The 16,970-nt window shown below is 29.8% G+C and overlaps 1 protein-coding gene across 3 annotated transcripts in view; it reads left to right on the forward strand.

The window, feature by feature from the left end:
• The window catches only part of LOC145293193 (cytoskeleton-associated protein 5-like), a 212,062-nt gene extending 196,589 nt beyond the window's left edge, over nt 1-15,473 (forward strand). The window contains exons 45-47 of one of the 3 annotated variants that reach the window (XM_080139686.1): nt 4,807-4,881; nt 8,558-8,572; nt 14,741-15,473. In XM_080139686.1, coding sequence (XP_079995812.1) covers nt 4,807-4,881; nt 8,558-8,572; nt 14,741-14,857 — 207 coding nt within the window. In that variant the 3' untranslated portion in view covers nt 14,858-15,473. Of the gene's footprint in view, nt 1-4,806; nt 4,894-8,557; nt 8,573-14,740 lie in introns of all 3 variants that reach the window. The other 2 variants (XM_080139687.1, XM_080139688.1) reach the window with 2 other exon arrangements.
• The last annotated feature ends 1,497 nt before the right edge of the window (nt 15,474-16,970 follow it).

Consider the following 16,970-nt stretch of genomic DNA (forward strand, 5'->3'; position numbering starts at 1 on the left):
CAAATAGATTTTTTTTTTTTTAATTGAAAATCTGGTTATAAAAAAAAATTCTTACATGTTAGAGCTATTTTGTTATCAACCATACAAATATTTAAAAAAATTGGGTAGTAGTAAATTTTTAAATATTTTAACAAGCAAAAATGTGAAATATGATTGTTTTGGTTCACGTGTACGAACGGTGACACACTTCTAATTTTCGTCCCTTAAAAAATGTTTTCAGTGAATTATTATTGAATGGAAACTAATCTACCCGATTATTAAAAATGAAATAAAAAAAAAAAAAAATAATCAATATTTAAATATTTGTAGGAAGTGCTCAGTTAAAAAATAAAAACGGTAGGAAAAGACATGAAATGTAATTAAAAATCAAAATAACATATCAATTCAAATTTTTTAACAATTTGTCAGCTTTAACAAAAATTTGTTTCTTTTTTTATATTTAAATAGAATTTAAATACTTGATATTTTTCCAAGCATCATGTTTTCTGTTAGAGGACGTCATTTTTTAAAATAATATTTATTTTTGTCTGTTTGTCATAATTCTTGTAAAGTTTCACCCTCTTAGAAAAAAAAAAACTTGCTTAATTCTATGTCTAATCCTAGGTATGAGTGGCAAGCCTCTTCCTAAAACCTTTAGCCTTAACAATAACGCTAAGTACAAGTGGCAGAGCTCCCCACTAAACAAACTTCCTCTGTGAGCTCATATAAGCGTAAAAAAAAAAAAGCATAAAAAACGTTTAAAGAAAGTGCACATGATTAATCTCCCATAAAAAAATAAATTGGTCAACTGTCCTAAAATGCTAGGATCGTCTTGAAATGGTGAATTATTTTACATTTATGTGAAACCAAACCCCACTCTAAATTCTAAAATTGTTTTTGTTTTGTTTCTATCAAGTCTTCAGGATGTTCACACATAATTTTCCTTAGTCCTATCATTAACTCAAGTCAGTGGCAACCTCCCCACCTTCTTATAATTGCACAAAGACTCTCATAAAACCATGCATAATCACCTTTTAGAAAACAAACAAACAACAAACAAAAAACACCCAGGATTTATCTATCATAGGAGGGGGGGGTTAACTGCCCTAAAACGCTTGAATGATTCAAAATGGGAAATCATTTTACATTAAATTCTAAAATAATTTTTGTTTATCTTTTATTAAAGTTTTTCAAGTTGTTCACATGCAATTTTCTATAAAGGTAGAATCACATATTTTGGAGAGGTAGTCAGATGAGGAGGGGTAGCAGAAGGTATTAATCTACAATAATACCAAAAAAATATTGCAATATATTCATTTTTAACCAATCCTAGATTTCGATTTCAGTTTTTGGCACATAAAATGCATTACAACTAAACTTTGAGTTCTCTAACTTTTCTTTTAATGAATACATGGCATTTTTAAGCAATCGCAGCATATTTATGTGCATTTACTGCAGATTATTTGGAAACCATTAATTTCTGAAGATTTTCAGTAGCATATTCAGATTCCTTACACAAAAATACACTTATATGGCAAATTTCATTGCTTAGGCTTGTGTTTTAACAAAGATATAGCATTTTTACTGAAAAAATAGTGCAAAGAAAATGTGACAAAACGCATATGGTCTTAAAGAGGGGAAAATATCCAAACACGCAGGGCACAAAAATAGTCATAACTTCCTTGATTTTAATTGGATTTCAAAATTTAAAAAGATTCTTTCTTAGCTTATTAAGCTCTTTCTATATATACCAATATTGAAATATTTTAAGCCATTTAAATTTTTTCATGTGTATTGCTACACTTAGGGCTGCACGTATTTCAAGAGTATTTCTTCACTGCAAGAACACAAATTAAATGAAAAGAGAACCTTAATGTAGTGTTCCTCAACAGTAGCAAGAAATTGCCTTAACTTGTAATCCGTTGAAGGATCACTGATTATGTAGCATGTGATAAATGTATATTGACTCTACAATCGGCTTCATCTGACCTTTACTGTTTTGTTTTTAACCATGCTTGGTTGTTAGTGATCATCTTTACTAGTACAGCTTCTTGTCAATAACTTGATTATGTTGTACCAAGAGTATTCATTGATGAATATAATTATTTTAATTATTACTAAATGAACAAAAGTTATGCCATATTAATGGTGGAATATGCTTAATTTTGTGCTCGTTTTTGCATTAAAAGACTAATTTCTATTAATCTCTGACTTTGCATCAATGGATACCATAATATTTAATTTGTTGCACTTAATCATATGAAAGGTTCATACAAAATTTCATCCAGATCGGCAGTGTAGTTTGCAAAAATAATGTGGAATGGACAGACAGACAGAAATATATTATAGATTATTGTTGAAGAGAGAATATCCAGATAATTGGTATTAATGTTGGATAAATAATATTTAGATAATGGGTTTCGTTGCCCCCTAAAAATATTTAATTACAAAAATGATTTTCACTTACTCTTTTTTTTTTTTTTTTTTTTTTTTTTTTTAACGTTTGCAATTACATTCCAAACATAAAACATTAATTTTTGGTCTACAAACTTAAAACTTGATATAGAGGGGATTTTGAATCTGTAAAACAAATTTGATTTGGTTTTAGCTGGTAAAAAAATAGCTGCTAAGGAGTCAAAATTAAAAAATTGAAACTTAGCAGGTTCAAGTTGAACTAATGTGTATCCTTTGTGTGTACAAATATGCATTTATACATTGCACTGTGTTAATTTTTAATATCCATCTGTCCTTAGGTCAGATGGATATCAGAGCTGGAGAGCTGAATGTTTTGGTTTCAATTCTAGCTGATTACACCAAGTCTTTTTAACTTTTGAAATCACTAATTGTGTCTCCATATTTTCAAACTCTATCTCTATCGAAACACTCAGAGCCGCGCTAGGAGCCTCAAATGATTGAATTTTTTATGGACTGTTCTTTTATGGGTCTTTAGCCGGTTAAAATAGTTTTTAAGGTGTCAAAATTGAAGAAATCGTTATACATTTTGTACATTCGTCTTAGTTTATTTTTAATCAGTTCATGTGTGTGTTACGTTGGTACAGTGGTAATGTCACCAGCTTTGAATGCTACAGTTTTGTTTTCAGGTTCAATTCTAGCTGATGGCACCCAAAATCATTTTTTTTATTTTATATATCACAACTCTATAATAATATATACAAAATCTGAACAAATTAAAATATCATATTTAAGCATATTTTATCATCAGGCAAAGCCTAGTGACCTCCACTAGTTAGTCATCTATGATACTAGCGGGGGGGTACCCGGCATTGCCCAGGTGTTTGGAGGTGTGTTGGTGGGGGGTAGATTAAAACAACCCTGTTAAAAAAAACAAAAAAAACGTTGGCCGGTTGTTTGGAGGTGTAAAAGAAAAAAAAATAGTTTTAGTATAAAGGTAGGCTTGAACCCCGAACGTTTGATGTGGAGGTGGAAAGGAAATGGGGGGGAAAAAACACCTGTGACCTAACCATCTCGACCACGGGAACAGATAATTTGATAAGTGTGTTGACGTTTATAAACCGAAATTAGCAGGTGCGACAACGTCAAGTTGCGGAAGCCAGTTTCTGTTTTCCCCGCTATGCGGTGATCAAGCAATAAATAAAAAAACAAAAAAAAATAACGTAAGGCAAACGAACGATGAAAACAGAAAAACGAACACGTGAAAAATGGCTTAAATAAGCCTGTTTCGATATTAAGATTTAAAAAATCAGTGGGTATCCGCTAAGAATAAGCGAAGTAAAAAAAAAAAAAAAAGAAAAACAAACGTTATGTAAAAAATGGCTTAAATAACACTGGTTCAATATTTAAATTTAAAAAATCGAGAAAAAAAAACAAAAAAAAAAACATCTCACACCACGATTCGAACCCAAAACGTTTAGATAATGAACCAAGGCCTTAACCAACTGAGCTAACGCGACGTACATGAAATTTGTTCTGTTTTTCAACTATTTAAAGTAAATCAGGTCACAACGTCACCTGACGCATGCGTAGAATCATCAGTCATTGTCACGAGAGGACCGTTTTTGTTTTGGCTAAAAACATTAATTCTTTCACCGGGCACTTTTCACTGGGCTCTTTTCTACAAGGAGTCGATTTTTTTCACCAATATTTTCGAGAGTCATCCCCTCTTTTCGATTGACTAGTCTTAATTTAAACTTACGTCACTTCCGGTTTGGCAATGGGCACAACAGCAAAGATGGCACTTTTTTTTTTTTTTTTTTTCCACATTCTTTTCCTCTTTTGAAGTATGGGTTCCAGCCTGCCTGCCTACTACCACTTTTACTTACACCTCCAAACACCTGGGCAACGCCGGGCATGTATAATAATAAATATAAAATCTGTATAAATTAAAATATCATATTTAAGTATATTTTACAACCTTACAGCACTGGACAACCTGCTTGTAATGACTAATTCTAATCCGTTCAACCAGTAACAATTGAGTAGCATAATAATTCTTCTGATTAGATAAAAATCATAATTTTTAAGGAAAAAAGTATTAACCTAATTCTCATTTGTGAAATTTATGCAATGAATTATGGTAAAAGTTGCCTCTTGGGCCAGTAGTTTTGATCATTTTAGAGTGATCATGTAAACCTTTATTGGAATGCTGAGATGTGCTCATTACATGGGTGAGAAAATTTGATTTTAAATTTTCAGTAAATCTTGGATTACTGTCACAAGTATTTTGATGCACTGAACAGATGTGTTAAACAATTTTTTTATTTAAATTTAAAAATTTTAAGCTCCCTTTTTTATTCCTATTTTCCATTTTTATCTCTTGTATAATTATTTTATTTTTCTTTCTTCAAGGGTGAGAAAGTAGATGCGCCAAAACTTTCAGATGCCAGTAACACGATAAACCAATCAATTGAAGAATCCAGACAAGTAAGTTTTTTTGTTTTTTTTTATTCTATTGAATTTTAATATACTTTGATGAATTTGGACCAAACTTATAACCGAATCTAAAAGCATCTGTAGTCCTTTTATGATCACAAATTGAATAATATAAACATTGATTCACAACTTTGATTTGGAGCAAAAGTAAAAGCATGAATTTTAAGGGGGGGGGAAAGCTTTTTAACTTTTAAAACATATTTAGAATCTCTAACATATAACGTTATCTATGAAATGTTCAAAGTCTGACCCAAATAGCATTTAAGCTGACATATCACACTTGGATTCTGACTAGATAATTTTGATCTATTGTTATGCCATGTTATAGGCACTATAATGACATTTCGTTATAGGTTATTTGAATAATTAAGTTTCTTCCATCAGGACAACTGGTTATATTCTTTTATAATTTTGGATCTGCTAGCATAAAATACATTTTGTTTTAATTACATCAGAATCATCTTGAACTTAAATAGGACTAAAAGTTCAATATTGGCTGATGATAATTACTCCAAGTTGACCTAATAATGATCTACTATTTTATCATTATTTGCAATTTTTTAATTGATTTCTTCATCTGAGTTGTTGCTATTGCAACATTTTAACTTGTTCGATTGTTTTGCTGTCATTGTTCTCAATTGAACTTGGAACCTCTAGATAACCTTCAAACTTTAGAAATGTGAACTAAATCAAAAGAATAGGTAATTGTTATTCTGCATAATTCTATAGAAAAAGCAAAGCGAAGACACTGTAATTTCTAACAAAATCTAATGTTTAAGAAAAGTTGGAAGCAGATTATTATAACTCCAGTTTGGACAATCTTTCTCAAGAAGTGTTAGCCCAGGTAGTGGGCCCCTTGATTTCTGAGAACTTCAACTGAAGTAAAATAAAACAAAATGTTAAAATAAATTTCTAGTAAGTTTCTTAAGGCACCTTAACAATTTGTACTACAAAAACCATATGTATAAGTATTTTTTCAGGAAAAAGTAAATTTATATAAAAAAAGAAAAAAATTTTTTGTCTCTTTTTTATTTCCCTTATTTTTTTTCGTTTTTTTTTTGTTGTTTTGTTTTTCATTTCTCTTTTCTTTTTTTCATTTCTTTTTTTTGTTTTTCATTTCTTTTTTTTGTGTTTTTCATTTCTTTTTTTGTTTTTCATTTTTTTGTTTTCATTTCTTTTTTTTGTTTTTCATTTCTCTTTTTTTGTTTTTCATTTCTCTTTTTTTGTTTTTCATTTCTTTTTTTTTGTTTTTCATTTCTTTTTTTTGTTTTTCATTTCTTTTTTTTGTTTTTCATTTCTCTTTTGTTTTTCATTTCTCTTTTGTTTTTCATTTCTCTTTTGTTTTTCATTTCTCTTTTGTTTTTCATTTCTCTTTTGTTTTTCATTTCTTTTTTTGTTTTTCATTTCTCTTTTGTTTTTCATTTCTCTTTTCATTTCTCTTTTTTCATTTCTCTGTTTTTCATTTCTGTTTTTCATTTCTCTGTTTTTCATTTCTCTGTTTTTCATTTCTCTGTTTTTCATTTCTCTGTTTTTCATTTCTCTGTTTTTCATTTCTCTGTTTTTCATTTCTCTGTTTTTCATTTCTGTTTTTCATTTCTCTTTTTTTCATTTCTGTTTTTCATTTCTCTGTTTTTCAATTGTTTTTTTTTCATTTCTGTTTTTTTATTTGTTTTTTTTTCATTTGTTTTTTTTTTTCATTTTTTTTTTTTTTTTTTCATTTCTGGTTTTTTTTTTCATTTCTGTTTTTTTTTTTCATTTCTGTTTTTTTTTTTTTTTCATTTCTGTTTTTTTTCATTTCTGTTTGTTTTATTTTTTTCATTTGTTTTTTTTTTTCATTTCTTTTTTTTTCATTTCTCTTTGTTTTTTCATTTCTGTTTTTTTTTTCATTTCTGTTTTTTTTTTCATTTCTGTTTTTTTTTTCATTTCTCTGTTTTTTCATTTCTCTTTGTTTTTTCATTTCTCTTTGTTTTTTCATTTCTCTTTGTTTTTTCATTTCTCTTTGTTTTTTCATTTCTCTTTGTTTTTTCATTTCTCTTTGTTATTTCATTTCTCTTTGTTTTTATCATTTCTCTTTGTTTTTATCATTTCTCTTTGTTTTTATCATTTCTCTTTGTTTTTATCATTTGTTTTTATCATTTGTTTTTATCATTTGTTTTTATCATTTGTTTTTATCATTTCTCTTTTTCATTTCTCTTTCTCTTTTTCATTTCTCTTTCTCTTTTTCATTTCTCTTTTTCATTTCTCTTTTTCATTTCTCTTTTTCATTTCTCTTTTTCATTTCTCTTTCTCTTTTTCATTTCTCTTTTCCCTTTCTCTTTTCTCTTTCTCTTTTCCCTTTCTCTTTTCTCTTTCTCTTTTCCCTTTCTCTTTTCTTTTTCTCTTTTTCTTTTCCTCTTTTTCTTTTCTTTTCTCTTTTTCTTTTCTTTTCTCTTTTTCTTTTCTTTTCTCTTTTTCTTTTCTTTTCTCTTTTTCTTTTCTTTTCTCTTTTTCTTTTCTTTTCTCTTTTTCTTTTCTCTTTTTTCTTTTCTCTTTTTTCATTTCTCTTTTTTTTTTTCATTTCTTTGTTTTTTTTTCATTTCTTTGTTTTTTTTTTTTTCATTTCTTTGTTTTTTTTTTTTCATTTCTTTGTTTTTTTTTTTTCATTTCTTTGTTTTTCATTTCTTTGTTTTTTTTTTCATTTCTTTGTTTTTTTTTCATTTCTTTGTTTTTTTTTCATTTCTTTGTTTTTTTTTCATTTCTTTGTTTTTTTCATTTCTTTGTTTTTTCATTTCTTTTTTTTTTCATTTCTTTGTTTTTTCATTTCTTTTTTTTTTCATTTCTTTTTTTTTCATTTCTTTTTTTTTTTCATTTCTTTTTTTTCATTTCTTTTTCATTTCTTTTTTTTTTCATTTCTTTTTTTTTCATTTCTTTTTTTTTTCATTTCTTTTTTTTTTTCATTTCTTTTTTTTTTTCATTTCTTTTTTTTTTCATTTCTTTTTTTTTTCATTTCTTTTTTTTTTCATTTCTTTTTTTTTCATTTCTCTTTTTTTTTCATTTCTCTTTTTTTTTCATTTTTCTTTATTTTTTGTTTCGTTTTTTTTGTTTCGTGTTTTTTGTTTCTTTTTGTTTTTTCGTTATTTTTATTTGTTTATTTCGTTCTTTGTTTTATTGAGTTAAAAGCAAAATCTACTCAAGAATAAGAGTTAATGGAATAATTATCAGTTCACTAATTTATTCACAACAAAAAATATTGAATATGAAATCTTAGTATAAAATTCTTGCTGCAATGTTATAATTACATGCCGATATAATTCATAAAATAATAAAATAAAAATGAATATTTGAAAAATCAAAGTATTCAATATCACTATGATTTTATGACTTTTAAATACAGATGCATATTAAACAATATAACAGTTAAATAATTTAATTTCTTACTTTTAAGATATTGATAATAAATCTGAAAAAATTATAATTGTTTTCTAATTTCTTCACAAGAAAAAAAAAAAAAAAGTAATAAAATGTATTACAAAGTATGCATGCCAAATTTGGTTGATTTTTAAAATAAAGACATTTTCTTTTCATGGCAGTCTGATAGCAAAGAGGCAGTCAATTTTCTCATGTTTTTGTTACTTATATTATACAAGACATTATTTGACTGTGTTCTCTCTTTTACTGTGCATTTCAGGATTTTGATGATTTGGTAAGTTTTGAGCTTTTGGTTGCTGGGCACACGAGCTAATAGCATGAGAAAATACTATTACTCTTTTAATTTAATACTCTCTTAATTCCTTCAGCCATTTCACGCTCCTTTTTCTTTGATCTGCGGCAATTCACCTGCTTTAATACTATCTTATGCAACAGCCAATGTTAGCCTCGCTGACCAGAATATGAAAAATGATCTAAAACAGATTGACAATCTTTTGGATTGGCTATGTAGTGTCTTTGTGAAGAGCATATATATATATATATATATATATAATCAAGGGTTATTTTGTGACTGGGTTCAAATCTGACCAGCAATAATCCTCACTTCTTGCATAAACATGAAACACTGGTGTCTGTAGATATAAAAATAATATATATATATAACATAATGCAAATAAATTTTCTCGACTCGCACTGCTTTGTTCAAAAAATAAAAATTTAATTCTATTTAAACAATTCATCTTATTTTACAATAGATAAAAAAAAAAAGTAAAAACAACTACTAAGACTATAAATTGGATAGTTCAATTGTTTAGTTCACAGACTGGGGGTTGCTGACCCTTGATGTAAAATATAGCTTATAATAATATTATCATATACTATTCCACTTTTTATTTGCTTTCTTCTATAAACAAAGTATGATATTCTGATGAAAATCAATTATAGAGTTTGGAAGGTGAGTTTCTTAACTTCTTCCTTTTGCATTTTAGGCATGATTTTAACTTTTTTTTAAATTAAAGAATTTTTTTCTGATCTGGAATTATCCTCCTTGATCTCCATTTTCTGTGTCAATCAATACTTCTTGAAAAACATAAAAATTTAGCTTTTATATATATTTAAAAAAAAAAATTATCTGAAAGTGACGATCTGGGAGTTTCTACAAATGATAGGCAGGGAAATTCTCTGGAGCATCTTGAAAATTACAGCCCACAGAACATTTAATCATTTTCTTGGATAAACTGCAAAAGAGTAGAATTTGGAGATTGTTGAACTGTGAGAAATGGAAAGTGAGTTTGCGTTATATCAAAACATGTCTGACCCTGAACAAGTGAAAGGTGATGTTAAATGAATAGAAAGAAGGTAGTTGCAGGTCAGTCAAAATGTTTTGCAGTGTTCGTCAACAAATCTTTTCTCTAAACACTGTCTGTGCTCTATTATAGTCTAGTTGGTAGGATTTTGTGTGAATGGTTGTGTATCCAGAATTCTTTATTAATAGTTTTCATCATTTTCACTAATTTCAACTTTGGGGAGGATGACACATCAAAAAAAAGGAAACTCTTTAGTCACCGTGCCCACCGCGACTTATGACATTGCGACATTCAAAATAAGGTTAGGCATTGCAAGATGACTTTGCAAAAATGTTGAAACAAAAACTGACTCCTCCTTGCAAAGACCAGCACAGAATTAATGTTTTTAGCCAATTTTTGGATACTTGTCCCCTGAGAATCTGATCTTTCTAACGATACTGATTTTTGTTAGTGTACGTCGCATGTTGAAAGTTTTTGGCAACTACAAACACACACACACACACACACACACAAATTTTGTATTTTGTTTTATTAAGGGAAGCTATCAAAATCAAGAGGCGGGGCAAGATCAGCAAAGGTACCTCCCTCCTGCAGGACAACGCTCCGGTCCAGAACTTGCATGTCGCCAAATCAGAATCACGGGCGTATGGTTATGAAATCCTACCCAATCCTCCCTACTCTCCTGACCTTGCACTCTCTGACTTTCACCTCTTCCCAGCCATGAAGTTGTTTTTGAAAGGAAAGCGTTTCCCAGATGATGCAGCCTTAATTTCTGAAGTCACATCGTGGTTGGAGGACCAAGCTGGGGTGTTCTACAAAAACGGTCTCCAGAGCTGCATTAAACAATGGGAGAAATGCATAACTCTGGGTAGTTCCTATGTAGAGAAAGACTAATAACTGTGCCAAGTTTCATTGCTCTACTGTTATGGGAAGTGGGTCAGAGTCATTACTTATTGCACACCTCTCGTACATGTTGTTCCGAAAAAAAAAAATGAAAATAAATCAGTTATAAAAAAAACTAAGCAAAATAACCTTTATAAAAATGATTAGTTAAAAGTAAAAAAGAAATCATATTACGTAAGCCTCAAAATAAGAAAATGCTATCGCAAATAAAAAGCTTTTAACCCTTCCAAAAAAAAAAGCTCTGTTTAAAAAAAAAAAAAGAAAAAATAGACCACCATTATGTGGGCTTGAACGTGAAAACTAACCCGACCTCATTAACCTCTCTCTGCCTCACGATGTTGGCAGCAAAATAATGTTGCTTTTATTTTTATTTAAACCAATTCAAGAAAGCCTGATGCATATGCATACTTGTTGAAGTCGTTTAAAAATTACAAATTTTTTCCAACCCTCCCTTTTTTCAAACATTTATTTCTATAGGAAATAATTGACCTTTTTTTTTTTTTTTTTTTTTTTTTTTTTTTCTAATTTTCACATATTATTCGACTGAGACACTGCTTCTTTAGATAGTACCAGTCCGATGTCAAAAGTTTTTAGTGGACATATGCACAAACAGACATTTGACTTTTATATAATAGACTAGGCTGGGTAACGGCATTGCCTGGGTGTGTAAGGAGATTGGTTGAGCAAAAAAAAGAAAATGAATTATAACAACTCAAAATAGCGAGTGCACATGCGAATGCAAAAAAAAAAAAAAAAATTAAAAAAAAAAAAAAAATAGGAGTAGTAGGCAGACTCAAACCCGTAACGCGCAAGACGAAAAGGAGGTGAAAAAAAGTAAACGGTCTTATCGATGCGCCCACCGTGTGATTGTGATGTCATGGGTGGTCGAAGAAAACAAGTTTTGTGACGTCGTTGACGCAAGATTTGAATGACTTGCAAAAATGTTGACAAAAAAGCCCCCCCCCCTTGTAAGAAACGGCCCAGTTGACAGTAAAAGAATTAATCTTTTTGACTAGTTTTTCGATATTTGTCATCCGAAACATCAAGCTTTTAAATGATACCAATTTTGTCACGGTTTGACACATCTGTCGAAAGTTTTTGGCAAATATACAAACACACACACATTTTGCCTTTTATATTATAGACTAGCGGGGGTACCCGGTGTTGCCCGGATGTGTAGAGGTGGTGTAGTAAGGAACACCAGTTGACAGCCTGAGAGGTGTTCAAAAAAAAAAAAAAAGTAGTAGTAAGGGGGGGGGGGTCAAAACAACAATAGGCAGCCTAGGTGGAGAAAGGTTTTTATAAAAAAGGGAAAAAAAAGTCAAAGTAGGCAGGCAGGCTCGAAGACGCGAATGAGAAAAAGGTTAATAATATAACGTCTTAGCCGATGCATCCACGAAAAAACTGAAAGTTGCGAGCATTGGAAAGCCTAGTCAATCCAATGGAGATGTTGGCAAAAAAAGCAATCCCCTCCTCGTAGAAAACTGTCCCGTTGACAGTGAAATATTAATGTTTTGGGGCCAATTTTTTTATATTTGTCATCCGAGACGTCGAACTTCAAAATGAGGCCAATCTTGTCAGGATCCATCATGTGTCGAAGTTTTTGACATACAAACATACACATGTTCCATCTTTTATATAATAGATGGTGCACCTTGAAGTGATATTGCCTTTTGGTAACAGCACTCGCTGGATACCATATCTTTTGCATTTCATGCATGATGTATGTTTATGATATGCAAATTGCAGAAAACATTTAGAGAAAAACATTTAGAGAAAAACATTGATATATATTAACTTCTTTTCATATCTTGTAATTCTTGTCATCCAGGTTGGATGGAGCCATCTTTGACCATTGCAGCCTACTTTCTCTGATCCTGGGCTAGATCACACACTATGGCTAGTCAATCCTGATTTTATATTGTTGCCAATATGTATTTAATAGAAAATTTGAATTCATTTTTGTTTTATGTAGCATTTATATAAAAAAAAAAAAAATTTTCTTCATTATAAAAAAAAAAAATATGTATTTAAAATTTTATTTTTAACAATGCTAGTAAAAACTGCTTTTTAAGATTACTGATGATCATTACTCAAGCATAAATGAAAAAAGAATATTAGAAATTCATGAAAAATGCTTTGCAATTATAGATTAGTGAGACCCGTGGGATGTCGTTTCAAAATATATCCGGTTTTAGGAGTCTATCTCCAAAGCTTTTTGTAAGAGTTTGTGATATATTTTCATTCTATGGATGTATAGCATGAACATGGACTCTAAAATATTATTGCACCATTAAACCATTAAAAAGAATCAAAACATTAGAAAAGGAAAGTTACTTTTTTTTTCTTTTTTTTTTTCAATTAAATGTTAAGGTTTTTAAAAATGTAGTCTTTTACATTAAAAAAGTAGTCACAACTTTTTATTTATTTTTTTTTTTTTTTTTAAGATTAACATTTATTTTTTATAAAAAAGTAAACACTTTTTCTTACAATTCCTTGAAGTTGTGTTGGTTTTGGCATTTTAAATTCTCGTTTGAAAAAATGAACGTATTTCTTAATAAAATAAAATCAAATGCGCTTTTTATAAATTCAATTCCAAACTAACCTATCTCTGGTCAGGGCTTTAGCCTTTTTTATCTTAAGTTTATTTTTATCACTTCCTTCTCTGTTCTTGGCTTTCACCTGTGAACTGAACATGCTACTGATATTGTTCTACATCAACTAATCCAAGAACTTTCATCTGTTGCCATACTAACAAAGTCTCCTGTTCTGCATAAATGTCTTTATATTGTTCAGATTTAATATTCATCTGAGGTTCTCAGGTCTAAGCCCGTCTTGCATTACACATCTATTCTAGTATAATTTCTCTATGCAGTGCATGTCCTCAACCCTCACTTACCAAGTTTCACTTCCATACACCATCACACTGCATACACATACGTAATAGCTTTTCTTTGGTTGACAGTAGTAATGAGTAATGGTAGAAATTCCTTGAACATCCTCCATCCACACCATCCATCTTGAATCATACTAGCACCTGACCATCCTCTCCTACAATGGTATCATCAAGGTAAAAAAAAAAAAAAAAAAATATTAATATCTTTGCCATTCACATATACTTTCTTCACATTTGCTTATATTCAGTTAATTATATGCAACGAATGCTTACAATATGTAATTATGGTTGTAAAAAAAATATTCTGTAAAACAAAAATCGATAGAAGAATTATACTTTGCATGTATTGTCTTGGTTTTTGCTTTTATTTCCTCATTTATCTCCCTTAATTTACATTTTTTTTTTGATCTCCTTTGCTTTTTAAATCCGAGCACTTTTTCCTTTGTTAGAAATGTTTTTAGTTCTTTCTTTACAATCTTTCACTCTTTTGGAGGACAAACAAACATATTTCGGATTTCTTACAAATTAAATTTTAAAATCTTATAAAATGTTTGAGCATTTAATAATAAAAAAAATAGCTAATAAATATGCCAGAGAGCTTTGCCACATGCTTGAAAACTAAATTCTGCCATTCATCATGGTCTTGGGCCAGTCTTTTCATCTGTCAGCAGTAGAATATCAGTCTTCAACCTTGTTCAATCAGTCCATCTTTTCAGCCCATCTTTTTTTTTGATCTAACATTTCAGAATAACACCACTAACACTGCTGTTGACTAACATTTTACAAAACTGTGAGCACTGTTATATTTAACATCTGCTGGAAATTAAAAGATGTAAGATAAAAATTTTGAAATTTAAGAAACCCAAAAACGGTATCTTTTTTTTTTTTTTTTTTTTTTAGAAACATTTACCTTTAAAGATATAGAAAGACTCAATTGAGTCTTTGTCAAGTGGGTCCTATTTATTAATTTCCCCCCTCCTGAAGATATAAAGATCTCTGAGTAATATGTTAAAATGGACAATTTGTAAGTCTTCTCAAGTGCAAGCATGTGGCTCATGTGACAATGTCATAAGAAATAGCGTGCCTTTTTTTTTTTTTTTTTTTTTTTTTTTTTAAATATCCTTATGAATTGAATATTAAAATTTGAAGAAATCCAAAAATGATTTTTAAAATTAATCTGGGCAAATCAATATACTTTTGAATTCTTGATGAACTTTCAACAATTCTTCACCTGTGATAATTCAATCCAGTTTAAAAATTTTTTTTTTTTTTTTTGCATGTGAGTGAGTGTTAAATAATTTTGATTTTCCAATTTGATTTCTCTGTAATTTTTCAGCCTGAATTCAATCCGCAAGTTGTGCAGTCCGACATTCGTCCACCCTCTGCTATGGTTACTGATGTCAGTGAACTGAAAATGCGCTTGGACCGAATCAAGAAAAATTCCAAAGTATAAAAAAATAAAAATATTCATGCTTCCTTTCCAAACTCTTCTCTTCCTCACATGCCGACATAAACCTTGAATGATGAATTGGCCATCATAAAAGATTTCTTATGAGGACACAAATTAATAATCAACTTTGATAGCGGCTTCCAAATTATACAGTCACACTGATTGTTCTTCTCCCTTAGCACAGTTGCTTCTCTGGTTTGCAGGAGGAAATTACAAAATATGCTGCCTTAACATGATGGTTGAGAGAGTTGTACTACTACTTCTCCTGGACCATATTTCACAAAATCTCTCACAAGATTTGATTAAAATATTGGCATGCTTAACAGAAACCGTCTTCTGCAATATAGACCAGCAATCATGTAGTCAGCTTGGACAACAACAACAATTTTTTTTTTTTTTTAAAGGTAATCAGACCCAGCATGGAGTGACAACAACTTGTGGTCTGTCGTTTCTACTGTCTTGTCCTCCTCATCTCTCTTTTTGTCATCTGTTAACGAGTAGGTCTCTTCATGAATGTGACTGCAATAACATGTTATGAAAAAAAATAAATTGCCAAAACAAAGCTCTTCTCTCCACGACTGCCTCACAAGTTAAAAAGAAAAAATTGATTTTGAATCTATTTTTAATGTTTGTTTTTTTTTTTAATTAGATGTTTATATAATATTTTACAGATTTAATTATCTTCTCCTCCAAGGAAAAACCCAAGCACTCCAATTCCAATATTTTATCTAGGTTGTAGGAGGCGAGTTATGAAAGCCAGAACTTTGAATTAATATTGAGTATTCTCTGTTAGATATTGAAAATATCTCTCCCACACGCCTCCCTTTCATATATGTAAATGAAATTAAGCGTTATTCGTTATGTTTATTTGCTGTGTGAAATGGCTGTGTTTTCAAACACACATTGAGAAAATCTGACTGTTACTTAGGTGGCTCTTTACATTTTTTTTGAACTAGTCCCGAGCTACGTCAGAGTCCACAATAATAAATCTTTGCCTCTACTTGGCACAATCATGAGCTTGGTACAGGTGAAGGCTTTTTTTTTTTTTTTTTTTTTTTTTTCAGAGATTATTATCCAGGGCATCTGTCCATCTTATCATTGGCCTTCTTCTCAGTCACTTTCCAGCAACTTCAAATTAAAGTTTGTTGACGTTGTTGACATTGTTCCATAAGATATATCTGAAACTACTAAGCTACAATTTTGTCAATTTGCCCTCAGTGTGATGCCGCATCACCTTCGATTGTTGTCAAACTTTATCTTTTTACTTGAGTGTATGTTTGTCATTTACGTTTTTTTTTTTCTCATCTCCATTTCTCACATAATTGTTCAAATGCTTTAAATTAAATTTTGAACTAAATCACTTTCTGAAACCTAATAGTCAAGAATTACTTCTATCTGTAAACGTGTCCAAATACAATTTTTTAGAATATAGTGTTTCAGAATCAATATAAAATGGGATTTGTCAAAATAGACAACCTAATCAACTCCCACTGCGAGATGTCATACAATGCTCGGAAAGTGGGATTGAAGAGCCAGCGCCCGAGAGCAAAAGCACTCTGGTCTGAAAAAAAAAATACTTAGGCAACCTCGTTGGCATCCTTCAGTAAGGGTGCTTCAGATTATTAGCAATAAACTTCTTCTTTCTCAAAGGGAGATGGTAAACCCAGAGAGAGTGAACCTCTTAGAACTGTGCATGACCAAAGATATATTTCAATCAACAGAGAACAAGCTGCTTTAAAAATTGCTGAGACTATTTGACTTTTTGGTGTCAAGGAAAAACCGAAGCAAAAGAAGAGCCAACTTTGTGTTCTGATTCTTTAAGATTTACAGAAACAAATTTTTTTTTTTGTCATTTATTTCAACTGAAATTTCAACAACTAAATTTTTTTTTTTTTTTAATCTAAATTGGTGAGCAAATATTTTATATTCATGTTGAACAAACAAGTGATTTAAAATATATATATATATATATATATATATATATAAAATGCTGTTTGGGATTTTTGTTTGCTATACTTTGAAAGTTTCACTCAGCATGATTAATGTCTGATGGTGTAATCTACCTTTTTTTTTTGTTATTTGCATTTTAGGATATTCATGGTGATGGCTTGCATTT

This window comes from Euprymna scolopes, chromosome 14, assembly GCF_053919585.1.
Source record: "Euprymna scolopes isolate OS-2025 chromosome 14, ASM5391958v1, whole genome shotgun sequence".
NCBI lineage: Eukaryota > Metazoa > Mollusca > Cephalopoda > Sepiida > Sepiolidae > Euprymna > Euprymna scolopes.